Source organism: Simochromis diagramma, unplaced genomic scaffold, assembly GCF_900408965.1.
Source record: "Simochromis diagramma unplaced genomic scaffold, fSimDia1.1 OVJJ01000610.1, whole genome shotgun sequence".
NCBI classification, from domain to species: Eukaryota; Metazoa; Chordata; class Actinopteri; order Cichliformes; family Cichlidae; genus Simochromis; species Simochromis diagramma.
Genome location: NW_024387063.1, coordinates 208,834 through 225,092, shown reverse-complemented (window position 1 = coordinate 225,092; position 16,259 = coordinate 208,834). Strand labels below are relative to the sequence as shown.

Sequence of the window (16,259 nt, the reverse complement as noted above, 5' to 3'; positions counted from 1 at the left end):
TAAAAACCTGTGACTGAACTCTTTGTGTACTAAGTAATGTAACCATTGAATGTATAAACACACTGGCTTCTTAAATATTGCTGTGATAGGGTTCCAGTGTAACATTCACATTGATTTGCTTTGCACGCTGACTGTGACTTCACTATATCTCTGTAGCATTTATACCAGCACTTGATTTATGCTTTAGCTGGAAATTTACACCATAGCTACATCAAACCCACAAACACCCCCCGAAACCCGACGCCGTAACCTGACATGCACCTCCGAGGAAATATGACTACACGACAACTTGACGCAGTCCGCAGCTATTGTGATTGACCTGTTGAGTGCCAGCGATTCCAGCGACAGAATAATCATCATCATCTCAGTAAAAGGAATGATAATAATAGCGTCAATATAAGGATTCACAAATGTCAGCAAATTCCTGGAGGTAGATTGCTGAGTGTATTTGAGGTATAAGTATGTGAGGAAATGTTCACAGGAGTGGAAAAGCTTGAAAGACAAAATTTTTTGTTCCCAAACCAAAATATACGCAAAAAAAAAATGATGGGGAAAAAAGATCCCATCACACCTCCTCGCAAACCGCAAGGAGGTGTTTGGTTCAGCACTGTGTAACTGTTAATAAACTATTTCAACTAGAGACAGCAAGCAATCGCCTTCCAACTGCTTACCAATCAGTCTGGGAATATACATTTTCCCCTAGCGACAAGTGGTTGCCAGGGAACCGGATGCAGACCGATCTCTAGGATTGTGTGACTTGGGCCTTACATGTTGCTAGGCAAGGGCCTTGAAGACATTCAGTTGCGCAATAAATATAATAAATTAAAAAATGACATCCCGTACTTCTTTTACATAAAGTATAAATGTGTCACATTAATGCATTACTATGCTGTGGATTTGATGTTTTGTGAGATGGCAGGGGCTGACTAGCTGGAAGTAATGTTTACCTTGTTCACAGGTTTAAATAGAAATATTTCATGGCCGATACTGCTCACACCACATCTCATCTCAGATACACGAATGCCTCTTTGGACTGTTCACTGGTGGTGGTCAGCTGACCTTAAAAGCACTGTTAGAAATTGTTTAAGTAATCTGACTAGAATAAGAATTCATCACGTTTGTGTGACGATTGCGTGATGTTAGTTCAAGAACAAATGTGATTCCAGTCTAGTAAGCATCAAATATCTGTGTCCATCAGTGTATGTGGATAAGTGTCTGTGGGAGGATTTGTTACACGTCTGACTGTGAGTGTGCATAAATGTGTCTGTGTAGGTGTGTGTATGCATATGTGTGTGCGTGTGCATTAGTGTGTCTCCATGCATGTGTGTGTGTTTGCCAGTGGAAGCGGCAGTCAGGTGGATGCAGTCTGTTTCTAAATCAAATCTCTATGTGATTCACTGGGTTGATGAGTCACCACAGCAGCACGAGCTCAACCAGCCTTGTCTTCCAGTACATCCCCCCAACCGCACACACAGTTCTGTGTATCCTGTTCTATGTTTGTTCCCAGCTGTACATTTCTTCATATATACTCGCTTGTGTGTCTGGTTGAGTGTACACCTGTATGTGTGTTGAACTGTGCTAAATAATGAGATAGTGCTCTATTCTGCGGATGCAATTTGGTGACTAATGTAGAAGCTGCTGATGTCATGTGTTTGCTTCTCCTCATTTCCTGGACATTCATGATTTATCAGCCAATCACCTTCGGCACACAAAGACAGACGCAAAGACATATGCATGTGTGCACTCATTATCCATACACCAGTGAAATGGTGCTGGTGGTAAAATGTACCGGACATAAGCTGATGATGTGATGCTGCAAGTTGCTTTTATTCAACGAACCATGAGTAATAAGGAAGGGCAGAAAGTGGAGTGGTGTGTGGAGAAGTGGGATAGTGTGTGGTTCGAGGATGCAGTGTACAAGAGCGACTGAGAAGGTGTGAAATTAAACTAGTAACAGTAGTAGTTGTACTACTGGAGCCGAGCAGTAGCATGCAGCCTCTGTATCAGCAGACAGCCGAGCTAAATGCATCAATCAGAGTATAATATATACATGGAACCTCCAGTAAGCAGTTTACACATGGAGCTTTCTTGAATGTGCATCAAAAGTAAGCGTGTAATGGAAGAATTTTCAGGGATGTACACTTCGTTATTTTCCCTACTCATGACTACTTGGATAAATAAAGTTTTAATAAAATTCAAAAAATGTAAAAAACAAACAAAAAGGAATTCAGAGCAACCACCACAGTGAAAAGAAGATTGTCATTTCCTTCCACTGCAATTAGAGTTTGGCAGCATCGTTCTGTAGAGGTGGGGAGGCCCTAGCATAGAACCAGGCAGGCATCAGAGGCAGATGATATGATTTTGCAGCAAGAAAGCAGAAGCTGGGTTGCAAAGAGGGTTGCAGGGGAACAGCACCGTTCCAATTAGATGATTAGAAGATATCAGTTGAACCTTCAACTGATATAGGCTGGATTCAAGATCAGCTCATCTTCTGGGATTGTGGCTCGGTTTAACTTCATAGCCTGCTTGAGCTGACGCTATGCTCGATTTGTTGCACTGTTTCATTTTTATTCTGCAGTGTAGTCATTCAAGACCATGATCTCTGTAGTGCACATAATATGGCGAAAAATAGATGTGCAAAGCTTGTAATGGTGTGTAGCTCTTATGGGAAGTTAGTCTGAGGAGTAATAGCCATTACACTGCCTGTGTAGACACTTTCTGTAATAATGGATTGGATTTATATAGCGCTTTTCAAGGCACCCAAAGCGCTTTACAATACCACTATTCATTCACACACTAGAACAGATATATAGAATTTAAAATGGTTTCTAAAGTTCAACTTTCATTTATATTGCCGCTAACCATTTTCTAAGATTATAAAGGAAACATTTTAGTTGCTACAAAGGTTTCTTGAGACTTTTTAACAAATATGTCACCAAAAAGCACTTGATATTGAATGACTCTGAAAAGGCATTTTTATTTATTTATTTATAAATGAATTATTCCTACTGTATAATCTTTGTGAAGGTTATCACACTACAGCTAAAATATATACACATTAGGGAAAGGGAATTAGGAAAACATCAGGGAAAGACTGTTGGAAGTATACAAGGAAGCATGTTAGACACTTGTACATGATGGGACACAAGCCAATCTCAGCTGTTAAAGGAGACTTAAGCTGCCATTATACCCGCCGCACCGTCATAACACAGATCCAGCCATTTATAGCTGTCGTTAAGGTGCAAGAAGCCGCTGCAGTTTTCTTCTAAATGATAGATGTTGCCACTAATATGCGCGCTGATAAAGAGAAGAGAAGAAAGTTCTTTCCACAAACTGAAGTTTTCAAACAGTTGTAACATCTCCCTTTGTGTGTTGGTATATCTCTGAGCTTCTGTGCAGGATTATTAAAACTTCGGTAAAAACCGACACAATCGTACACTTGTGTCCTCTATCCAGCCGCGACAGCCACGGCACAACACGCCAACTTAAATTAAGAGGTGCACGACCGGCCGAAGCACCACAAAGATTGTGTCTTGGCACACAATGATGTGATGTGAAAAAGGTCGTGAGACACCCACAACACAAGTAATGCGGCAAGCATAAAAATGTCCTTATGTGGCCATCCAACAGCAGAAATTTCAAATCTGGCATTGGATAGAATGGATTCCTTTCTTTTGTCAGATTGACTGTATCTTGAAAGTAAGCCTTGCTGGGGCTGATGTTGTAAGAGAAAGTGGCATCCACCACACCATGGTGTATGAAAAGATAAGTGGCATGTTCATCAAGCAAGCATGTCATATGTGGATCACATTTTAAGCCTTCGTATCTTTTCAATTATACATCTTTTAATTGCCAGTTCGGCACAAATTATGGGCTGTTAAACTAGCCGTGAAGATCAGGGAGTAGTTGGATTTTTTTAAACTGATGACAGCAGACATGATCATTTTTTTAGAGACCGCCAGCTAGGCTACAAATGACACCGTGGTGGTTTTTCCATGTATTTCTGCCCTCGTAGAGAACATCAACTTCTGTAGTATTTATATAAAGTCTTACAGCCGGTATGAGTGCATATTTATGTGAGTGTCCACAGGTGTGGAGCAAGTGACAGTGAAGGAAGGGCTGTTGAATGATTTGTGGCGAAGGTGAATGTTGTGTATTTGTGTGAGGCTGTAAGTGTGTGTGAGAAAGAGAAGACAGACTAGTCGCTCATCGCTTCTCCTGACAGGTTTATGACTGCTGAGCTTGCAGGACGCTCTTTACACATCAGATCTGTATGTGTGTGCGCATGAGTACTTTATGTGCCTGTGTGTGTGTGTGTGTGTGTGTGTGTGTTTTTCACTGGCTTTGACCCTGCCCAGTCTACCTGTAGGTCTGATGGCGGACAAAAGCTCAATTTTAATCTATATTTTACATGGTTCATGAAAGGAGGCAGTAGTTAGCTAACTGTTTTACAATCTCAGGAAGGAGGTGGATGCACAATAGATTTTCTCCACTTGCTCTTATAAACACTTGGAGATTCATTTTATGACAAGCTGGTATAGCCTATATATTAATAATCTATCATAAGCTATACTAGCATCATGTGTTCTTTCACTTTCTGTACCATTGTAGGTCTTCCTGTTACATTCTTTTCAATGCCTGAAACACACTCATAGCACTTAAAGCAACAAAGGCTGAACAAACCTATCTATAATGTGCCGTTATATTATGCTCAAATTCTTGCTAACCTTACAGAGAACCAGCAAATAAAGATCTTTTGCATCTCTGGCATGGGTCTGGACACCACTCCCCGTGAAATATGTAATCCTGTAACAATGTATGCAGTGCCTGCCCTTTTAAACAACCACATATATTTCATGTTTGAGCATGCACTCTATTGTTGGTACTGACTGCGCTTCAACTGGCTGGCAATGGAGCTTTGTTAGTGTGCACATTCATCACTTGAAAGGTTTATGAAGCAGCATTGCCAGGATTGTTATGTCAGGAATATGGAGTGGTCATGTGATCAAAAGATCAGTATTTTTGCAGTGTTCACTTTGTATGTAAAATTGGTACCAAGGGCTTCATTGTGTGATGCAGAGGCCTCCTGGCCAAGTATACCAGTTGAGAATGTATTGTTTCCCACACATAGATATTTAGTGCTCTGAGATATCGCAACTTTTGGTATCAATCTGATACCAAGTAAATACAGGACCAGTATTGCAATGCCAGTACTTAACTGGCACCTGCTTTTCTTTTAAAGGCAACTTGTGCTGGGGAGAGCAGTGTGTCATGACCTATGAGATGAATCATCATCAATCTGAAAATTGTGACCACATTTTAATGAGCACTAAATCATGCCTTTTAGCTTTTTGTGTATTTTGAAACTTTGGGTTTTGTCTCAGAATCACTTTGGGTCAGCGTCTGTTGTGTAAATGTACTATAGTCTATAAATAAAACAGTTAACACATAAAGGACCAGACATTTTTCATGGTGCATATTTGAGGGATATTTTTTCAATGTTGGCATCCATTGAAAACAACAATGCAATTAATTTAGCAGTGGATAATCCCCTCACTTCTGTTTTGAAAATTCAGCTGCTGACATGCGAAGGGTTCCTGTCCCTCCATCTAAGGTTCCCTTAGATTAGATTAGATTAGATTAGATTACTGATATCACTGAGCTATAGTGAATCTCTTGTCCAGCGGTTGGATGAACTCCGTCTCCACTGTCTTGGTCTGCATCTGGCGACTGTAATCCTTGTTCTGGTTTGGGAGCTTCTGCTAGCTGTAAGGCCAGTGCAAGCAGAACCTCAACCTCCAGCAGGTTGCTGTGAGGCTGAGCTCACCAAGGGAGCAGAGCAGAACAGGGACTCAAGTTACATACATGAGCTCAGGAATTTACTGAATAGGGTAGCTGATTATTGCTCCATTACAAAGTATTAAATGATATTATTTATTTGTGTATGTAAAACAGCATGACTGCGCTTCCTTTAGTGCACAAATGCTCGTGCAAGGGCACATGCACAAGCACTCTCTGCTTAACTAATGCCACAAATGTACTCTATTGGAAACACTAAAGTGAGAATGTGCATTTGTCTGACTGCAGAGCTAATGGAAAGGGACAATGAACCTTCTCCAATAGCCTAGCAATAGACAGGAACACCAGCAGTGGCCATGGTAACCACAGCCAGAGATGGCAATGGCTGTATTCATAGCTAACGCAGTGCTGATGCTAATTTCAGTGTGACTTCATCACGTGAATGCCTTTAAGGTGGATATGTTCTGGTCCTTTGGGGTTTTTCTTGCTGCTGAAATATCTGCTGCTGCCATTTAGACAGTCCATTGGTATTTTCTTGCTGGAACCAACAGTTTAGCTGGTGGCTCAGTGAGCATGCTCAGGGCTCTCGCTCTCACACATACACACACGTTTATGCACACATACTGCAGCTGCTTCAGCAGAAGTAAAATGGAGAGGCTACATGTAGCAGTGTGTGTGTGTGTGTGTCTGTCTGCTGACAGTAACCTACTTTTATGGAGCCCACTCACTCAGAATGATAAAAATACTGCAATTCTTCCTCCTTCTCCGTTTTCTTCCTCCTTTCAATCTATCTTTAACTCCATCTCCTCTGTCCTCCTCTCTCCATCCTCCGTCCCATCACTCCTTCCAAGTCTCTTTTTTTCTAATCCCTCTTCTTCATCCTGTATCACATTTTTATCTCCGTCTTAGTCTAGGTCTTTCAGTCTCTTTGCACATTTCACCCTCATATTTTTCACTTCTCTTTCTCCTTAACTCTAAGGAAAGGAAGCAAAAGATGGAAAGAAAGGAGGCAATGTAGGTATAAACGCGTCTTCTGGTGCTAGTCATCAAGATTAAAAGGGAAAAGATAGAGACCTTAAATCAGACAGGATGGTGTGAGACTGGGAGGGAGGATTAAGAGAGGATGATGGTGGAGAGATGTGATCCTTTTGGCTAGGAAAAAAAAAAGAAAATGGGTAGGGAATTATTTTTTTTTTTAATTAAGCGTAAATGATTGACTCTAGGTTGTTGGTCACTATATGTTGATGCTGAGTCTAAACTACTATTTAACACTGATGAAAGGAAGTTAGATTGTAGCTAAAATTTCAGAAGAAAATTAAAACGAGAAAAAACGACGGAATGCTTGGTTGTTGATTTGTAGCTTCTTACGCCTATAAATTGAACCAATACACTAGAACAACGAAACCCTCCAGTCACTCATTTCAGTGTTCTTGTTCCGTTTAAATCCTCACTAGAGCATTGTTAAAACTGCTGTAACCAATGCCAACCAGTGGGTTTTGTGTGCTTCTTAGCTTTTTATTGCACATTGTTGGATTGTTAAAGCTGCATCATAATTTTGGTGGAAATGCTTAAATGGCCTAAAAAATGTTCTTGCTTAGTAGAACAAATGGCTAAAAAGAAAAGTCACATGAAAGTGTTTTTGTCCTCTGCAGCCGGTAAATTTACGAGCCACTACATTTAATAATTCAGAAGATGACTAGATTGTTAAAATAGAACAGGACTCCAGATGATGGTTGACCTACAAAAGAAGCCGCTCAAGCAAACACACCTGCCAACGTTACAATCGTCAAAGAAAGTCGGACTGCTTCTTCCGAGTCTCGTATTGCAAATAGTTTTGTTTTGTTTTTGTTTTTTTAAAAAAAAGATCAACTGATTTAGCTTTTAAAATTAGCTTTGAAAAGTGTCATCTACTTTTTTTTCTTGATTTTCATCGGTCGATACATTTGTTTTCTTTTATTAAATTATTGGCCGCTTTCGTTTAATTCCCATGGCAATAATTAAAATCAAATCTACTCTAATCTAATCTAGCATAATCTAATGTAGTTTCCGTTTCTGTTTGTGTGAGTAAACTAAACAGAGGAGAAATCTGATTGAAGATGATTTCACTGGGTTAAGATCATATTTGAGTGTGCGCTGTTGTGACATTTTGTCATTTTAAAGTGGGTGTTTTCAACCAGAAGCCCAGCTAAAGCAACAATCAGAGCTGGTTCAGCAGTTGTGTGTGCTATAAGATCTCTATGCGTGTGTGTGTGTGTGCGTGCGTGTGTGTGTGTGTCACAGTTCTCGCTCCCTGGAGAGGAGACTCTTTCCTTCAGTTGCATCATGGGAGATGCTGCAAGTGTAACTGTGTGTTTGTTTGTGAATGTGGTCTGTGTGAATAATTTGTGTGTTTATGCATGCTTGTGTGCGTGTGACATTTTGATTGTATGTGTGGTTCACATTCTGTGTGGAAGCGGTGGGTACAATGGCTCCGCTTGGGCCAGAAAGAAACGAGAGAGTGACGGGCAGCAGACGTCGTCTGCGAGCGTGTGCGAGAGGCTGCAGAGAGCGAGAATCTATGCAGTTCTCATTACCAGCCTGCAAAGTGGCACAGCGTATATTCTGCAAAAAAAAAATCCAAAACGGCACACACACACACAAACAAACACACACACAGACACACACACAAGCTTTTTCCACAAATCAAAAAGAGCTAGGATCAGGCGAGAGAGAGAGAGAGAGAGAGACGCACCCTTTTATCTTTCACATGTCTATATATAGCGATTCATGGTGGAGAAGAGTGGAGCAGCATGGGAGGGAGGGGACGTTGAGGTAGAGGAGGAGAGGATGGAGAGAAGGCAAGATGGCTGAATTAGAGTGGAGCATAAGGAAAGAAATAGAGTGATTTTTTTTTCGTGTGTGTATCTGTGTGTGTGATTTAAAAGAGGAAAAGGAGGAGAATGCTTTCAACCTGCTGGTACCATCTTCAGGGAACAGATACAAGGAAAAGTCAGGTGGGGGGACAGACACACGAGGAAAGTGAGAGGCCTGCCGGTAAAACTGGACTTCAGTGGAAAATCTGCAGGGTAGAGCGAACCAAATAAATAAATCATAGTAAGGCAGGCAGGGAGCTGAGGTCACTATTGTAGTGGCAGACTGGATGATCGCCACAAACATACCACAGCTCCCCCCATCACCATCATGACACTCTCTGTGGTATTTTAATATTTTTAATTTAGCTTTTGCTAGTGGTGCAACGGATGAAAAAACTCACGGTTCAGATCAGATCACGGTTTTCAAGTCATCGGATCAATTTTCGGATCAGCAAAAAAAGAAAAAAGACAAGAAAAATTTAACTCGCCATTTATTTATTTAAGTATTTTTTGCCCATTATAAAACATTCAACTCAAGACTCATTCCACACAATTATGTAAAAACTAATTAAGGTGCAACATAGGGCAGTACACGGCTGTGTATCTACCACTCCGCTGTAATATAATGAGTGGTCATGGTCACGTAGCTTTACGTTGCCCTGGAGGTCCACCCATCTGTAGGTAGGGCAACAGAAGATGCCTGTGACAGTTCAGCCATAACTTTAGGCTTTTCCTGCTCATACATGCTTGGAACGATCTCGTCTCTGAAGTGGATGTGCAACGGGATAACATAGCATGGCTCAAGCACGTTCATTATATGTTTAAACTCCTTGTTTCGCACATGTCTGTAGCTTTTGTAATAGCTTTAGCCCGATTGGGCAGCAAAGGGCTGCTTAAATGCCACAAACTCCTCTGCTCCTCCACTTGGTCTGCTAGTGCTGGCCATGACTATCGCTTGACAGACTGACCACGCACACCATACACATACTTTTCTTTTCTTTTTCAAATCTTCGGATCACGTGCGTGCCAAGAAGTGGGATCGGTTCGGATCATGGATCAACAGTGATCCCTTGGACCACTAGCTTTCCCCATTTAAGATTTTTGGATTGGCTTGTGGTTTTGTGAAATTAGAGCAAAAAGAGGACAGCAATTTCCTTGCAACAAATATAAATTGGTTGCATTGAAGTTTTTGGAATTTTGCAACTGATTGCCGCAGCAATGACTAGCTCTTCTCCCAGTGGTTGAGTGTTTAACACCCTCAACTTCTGGGAGGCCACTTTTGTGGTAGAAGTCAACCTGTCAATCAATCACAGTCAACTCACATTGACCTCTGTCACAAAGATCGGGACATGTTTGCAAATAGTTTCCGTCTAATTTCTAAACGTACACATGTTGAAATCAATCTGAGTTGCTCTGCACCAGTGGGCACAATCATGTGCCATGTATCTGTCTTCAATAGGAGACTCGACTCAAATATTCCAACTTGCTGTACTTTGGTTACGCTGTAAAATATAAAAGGTTGCTGAGGATTTTGTCATGTTTCACTGAATCTCTGTTTCAACTTCAGGACTGTAAGTAGCTAATGTGAATTCTTGTTTAATGTGAATTTCTGTGTATGTATACAGCAAAAGTCTCTTCAGAGATGGCTACTGACTGCGAGTGGTTATAGACGTTGCCCCCATCTCAGTCTCATTTAACAAGCACTTATTTATGTGCTCTGGTGATACCTACCTAAGTGTTTTTACAGTGTCCTTTTAGCCTCTTGGATTTATGTGTTCTCTGATTTTCACTTTGCCTCCCTGCAATTTCGCCTGCAAGTTGCATTCAGGTTCACTCCACTTGAAAAATGTGACAAAAGTGCAGAAGAGACTCTTTTAACCTTAAGTGGAGTTAAAAAATTAGAAGATGTGTGTCTTTGCATGAAATTGTTAAATGCTCTTTATAAACTCTAAAGCATTTTTCAAGGAGGATGGAGAGAGACAAAGTGAGAGAGAGAGAGAGTGCTTGCGTCACTCCCATAAAGGAACTGACTCTTGCTGAGTTGGGTGCTACACTGTTTCATTTATTTGATAAAGCTTCATTTGGTGTGATTTAAAATCTCCCCCTCATCAGGCTCGGCTCCCCTAAAGCACAGCCTCAGCGCCACGCCAAAATGCCTCATCAGCTGAAAACACACACAGCCTCCCCGCGCGCGGGTGTGGGCATGGATGTGTGTCTGTGTGTGTGTACAATGCAAGCTGGTACTCTGGGACATTTTTCACTGGATGACTGAGACGGAGGAATTTAAATAGGTGTGGGCGGTTTTATGGAGGTTTGGGGTCATGGTGTGTGGACAGATGAAGAATTTTGAGAAGGTTAATAGTTTATTGTCTACATGGACAAATTTCTTTACTACAGTGGGTACATGCATCCATCACGTAGCTGTGAAGGTTCCTTTTCAAAAGCATAATGCAAGTTTGTGTATGTAAAAAAGTAACTGTGACCAGAATGCATGTATCGCCAGCTTTTTGTGAAGTCAGCCACCATGACCTACAGTGACAGGGTGTAACAAATGTCAGGGAAATACGTTTTTTGTTTTTTGTGTGTAAAAAAGAAAAATATCAGCTGATTTATCAGAGTATCACACTTTTAACCTTCTTATAAATTAAAAGAAAATACAAAAGATGTTTTAATTTGTGTTATTTTTGCCACATGCAGCAAAATGTGACATTGCAGCGGTCTAAAAAACTCACAAAATCTGTTTCAAATACAATACATTTGGTATTACAGAGTTAAAAATCCTGTTATTGTAAGCCTTTAAATTAACCAGACTAAATGAACTGGTTAGTGGTCTTTGGGTGTAAAACATATGCCATCAAATGACTAATGTGATATTTATCTCATTAGGGCCCAGTTGTCAGGTTGAGTGAAGGAATTTAAAATGACTTAAAACTTTGCATTAAATTATAATGTCAATAAAACTGGGAGATACTTTTCCATAATTTAGTTTAATTTAGTTTCCATAATGTAAATGTCTCATCAAATTGTCTACAGTGTTTTGTGCACATAAACTTAGACATAGTCGCAGGTCATCAGGGTATATTACTGGCTGTACAAGTGTATTTAGAAATGTGTGTTTGGGGGATAGTTACCTTTAAGAAGTTCAACGATTCTTTAGAGGTTAACAATCCGCTCATTCTTATTTTGAAAGACCTGCAGGTGAGATAGTCCAGACCACTTCCTGTCTGATGTTTTCCTACCAGCACACTTACCATGGCTGGGCTGTTGATTTCATGGCCCTTAGCATCGTTAACCTTACACTTACAATTTCTTTCTAACTTTTCACTGAATTTATTTATGACATTGTTATTATATGATTTTTGTTCTAATGTAGCAAAGCGATGGCTATTGTAAACTTCATTGATTACTTCTATGTGATTGTTTTCTGCAAACTTATTTCGTATAGTTTTTTATTTATTATGTAATTTGTTTGTTTGATAATTGAAGCGACTCACTGACGATAATACAACTGCTCAATCTATGGCTCTTTTTTTAAAATGACTTAAATTATTAATGAACTATCCAAATTGTTGCCTTCTTTCTGCAAATTGACTGCAGTACCTGCCAGTCCTCTTTGTGTCTGTTGTCTAACAGTTTGCTGAGAGCTTTTACTGTACAAAAGTCCAAGCTTCACTGCCTAAGAGTGCTACAGTAGTAGCAGCTTTTGTTATACCCACACTGCAATTGCATTGTGAGTATAGTAAAAGCTCCTACTGTAGTAGCAGTATTAGGGAATAACGCATACTATATTACAGCAGCAGGACAACATGATATATTCAGATTGTGTAGGTTTAGAAATGCTAAAGAAACCTTTTTGCAATGACTGTGTGTGTGTGCGTGTGGGTGTGTGGATGTGCACGCGCGGTCAGTGTATTTGGCAGGGTAGAGCTTGTTTGTGGCCATCAGAAAGCCATTTTAATTAACAAGAGAGGAGCACACACACTCATTTTTGCAGTGCTCACCAATAATACCCTTGCCAGAAATTTCAGCTCCTTAATTGCTTCCGATTCACCTCTTTTTTTTTTCTCAAAAGATGAATAGAGTGATGTGTCAGACGAAAGAGGTAAAGTAAGACAAAAACAAGGAATGGTCACATTTGGAGGAGACTAAGGAAAGAAGGAAATGGAAAGAGAAACATTGAGGATAAAATGAAAAACACACAGAAAGAAATAAAGATCTGAAGGAATGGGAGGAAATGAAAGAGAAAGACACACACACACAGGCAGAGTGTTACCTCCTGCTTTCAGCAGGTTGTTAGGCCAGCAGAGTGTGTGTCTGCTGAATAATAGATGGTGTGGCAGGCTAGCATGTAGTCGTCAAGCACATACACATGCACTCTCTGCACTGCGGCCTGAATTAGATTATTCAAATGAAATACATTTTAAGGTTATCCTAAAAGTGAAGGAATAACTTAAATATGAAGTAACCATGTAAAAACACTTAGACACTGTGAAGTGCTGTAAATCCTGCACTTAGATCAACAAAAAGCTCTTTCTACAGATATGTAACCAGTTCTGTCTTCAGCACCTTTAATAACCAGAGTAGTCATTTGAGTGGTTAGGACATCATGGCAGACAGAATCTGTGGGTACATCTGGACATCGTCTGGTTTTAACATCACGCTCCAACTCTGCGACTCTTTTTTGCTTTTTTGCTTCAACACCTGTGAGCAGAACTGTTTCTGCATTAGATACTGGCCTCTCCTTTGTGATATAGTGGCAAAAGTGGTCTCTAACATGGCGCACCAAGCACAGCACAGAAACACAGAGTGTAAGCGCAGTGTTCCTGTGACAGGGGAGCGAAATGTTGCAAAGCAGTAGGATACCATCCATACGTTTTTGTTTTCTAGGCCCAAGATAAGGTAAAGTTAAATGAAAAGTGGCTAAACCTATTTAACAAGTGTCTAGGTTTGTGACAGTTGAAAGGATGATTGGTACTGAGATGGTTTATACTGCCACACACACAAAAAAAATCTTTGGTGGAAGAATCTGAAGTCGTCTCTACATTCTCCAGCTGTCTTTCCAGTAGCGCTGCCATTCTCCGCTGTAATTTGGCCAGTGGACTATTATTAAATTGACTACTCATATGATGTTTTCCATGTAGAAGAGAGAGATTTGTGGACTATTGCTGGTGATATTATTTTGATTTTTGCATCATATAATTAGAACTATGACCAAGAAGAATGCAGCTCCTCTACTGCTCGATAGTGCTCCCGGAGGCTAATAATATAATAGGTGTGAACCCCTTAAAGAGCCATAGTGGGTGTTTTGTCTTTGACCAATATAGCTTTATTTAAATTACAGCGAGCATACCAGTTCATCAGGTGTACTACCTACCACTACTACCACAGCTACCCAGTGGCTAAATAACGGAACATCTGGACAAAGCACTTTTTCACCAGTAATAAGATTCAACTTTGGAAATTGTAGTCTGCCTCTTACCGCTGCACCTTTCATAAGTATAGGTGTGTGTGTTGTGTCAGCCAGCCAGCATGTGCCATGGAGTTCAGTGCCGTCTTGTTAGTGTGTACTCCGTAGACCAACCTGTCTCATCCTCTCACGTCAGCCGTTCGCCTCTTATCCTTCAGACACACACACACACTCGCACACTGATGCACAGAGGCTGTCCTGCAGGCCATAGTGTCAGTGTCAATGTTGCATCTGGTAAACACGACAATGGGCGCATACTAGCGCGCGCACAGAGAGACAGACACACACATGCAAGCTAACAGGATAATGACTGGACAATTAGGCACAGGCTTGATCTGTCTAGATGTATCCGGTCATCTTAGCCCCTCCAGCAGCCATTACTCAGGCATGGACACACACACACACACACAAAGCGCAACACATTCAAACACACTTGACTGGATGGAGCACTGTGAAAAGCTGGCTGCCCCACCAGGCAACCTTTGTGAGTCAGGCTGTGTGTGTGTGTGTGTGTTGTGGTGGGAGTTGGAATTTAACTCTCATGTACTGCTGTAATAAAGTGACCGTTTTCGGTTTGAATTTCATAATGTCAGTCACTGTTTCTCTGGCGTTTTCTTCTGCAGAAACAAAACTGTGCAACGTGGTGTGCTGACAAAGCAAATCAATCTTCCCTCGGGCTTTATTGGTTTTCTCTTTCGGCAAACTGATGGGTCTGAGTTTGAAAATGGAATATCGAGAATCGTACACGGAAGTACTGCAGTATTCTTGAGGCATACGCAATATTATTTGGCTTTTTTTTTGTTGTTGTCTCGCGTTCATTGCTGTTCAGTAAAATTAAAGGTTGTTGAAGGTAAAGTTTATGGTGGTCGCACTAGGGTTGTCTTGTTTAAATAAAGTTTAAGTACAATAAATAATATAATAACAGCGTAATGCGCTGCAGTGGCACCTATAAAGGCATGGTAAAATCAACATTAACTGAAGTTCATGTCCAGTTAAGTGTATTTACAAAGACGGTAAACAAGCAGATGAGTCACACGGTGCTTTACAGAAATGGTAACAGACATAAAAATGGACACAAACAAAGGGGAAAAAGCTACACTGAAGAAAAGCCCTGCCTTCTATACGATATGTAGCAAAATTCCTATGTGTTTGTATTTGTACTTTATTTATCATAATGTTTTAAACTGTTTTGAGCACCATCTCCCCTTTTATTGTCATTGCTGTTCTTGTTATTAGTCTTTATTTATTATTTGAACTATTGCTCCCATCTTTATATTTATTTCTAAATGTTCTTAAATACTACATCTTCTGTTGTAGTATTTAAGAACATTGCAGGACCAAAGAATTCTACTTGTTTTACTTGTTCCAATAAAGCACTGAGATTTGCAGATTTACATTTCCTTGGCTGTGTGACATTACAAAGAATAGTGAATATGTAATCAGACATTCAGAGCAACAGAAAGAAAAATGTCACCTGGCAGGCTGGACTTCTTTTCAAATCCATTGTAAAAATGTTTGCAAGTGTCGGTGGCTGGATCTTTGTGGTGTGAATGGCTGCAGTGTTGTGTACTGTATATGAGGTGCATGATTCTTCCTGGTGCTATTGACTTTAACACCAGCTGTACTCCATTTGAATGGATGATTCTCACCACCATCATTGCAAACTGCATCGTCCTGGCTCTGGAACAGCACCTTCCCGATGGAGACAAGACGCCTCTGTCCGAACGACTGGTAACACACATTTTACACACACACAGACACATATACACACATTTAAATGTGGTTCATGTGCAACATATGCATACATATTCAGTGTGCGCACAGATGGAAGTACATACACATGGAGACCGTTGAGGTACACTAGACACACTGATACCAAATATGCAGAGCTCACTCACACAGGCTAAAATAAGAAAAGAAAAACAGTACGTTCTCATCATTTTTATCACATCATTATTTCTGATGTGATCAGGCCTGTGAATTGAACTTTGGAGCAAATTGGTACATTTCTAACCATGTTGACTGATATTGTTCTCAGCACTTCATAGGTTTACACCGATTAAGTATAACATTATGACTTCCTGCCTAATATTGTTTTGGTCCCTTTTGCTGCCAAAGCAGCCCTGACTCGTCAAGGCATG

General features: G+C 40.5%; 1 protein-coding gene across 18 annotated transcripts in view; it reads left to right on the top strand.

Moving 5' to 3' along the window:
- cacna1ab (calcium channel, voltage-dependent, P/Q type, alpha 1A subunit, b) overlaps positions 1-16,259 on the top strand; it is a 149,732-nt gene that overhangs the window by 25,823 nt on the left and 107,650 nt on the right. For all 18 annotated transcript variants that reach the window (XM_040045198.1, XM_040045210.1, XM_040045209.1 and 15 more), the window contains exon 2: positions 15,744-15,849. In XM_040045198.1, the coding sequence (XP_039901132.1) occupies positions 15,744-15,849 (106 nt within the window). The remainder of the gene's footprint in view (positions 1-15,743; positions 15,850-16,259) is intronic.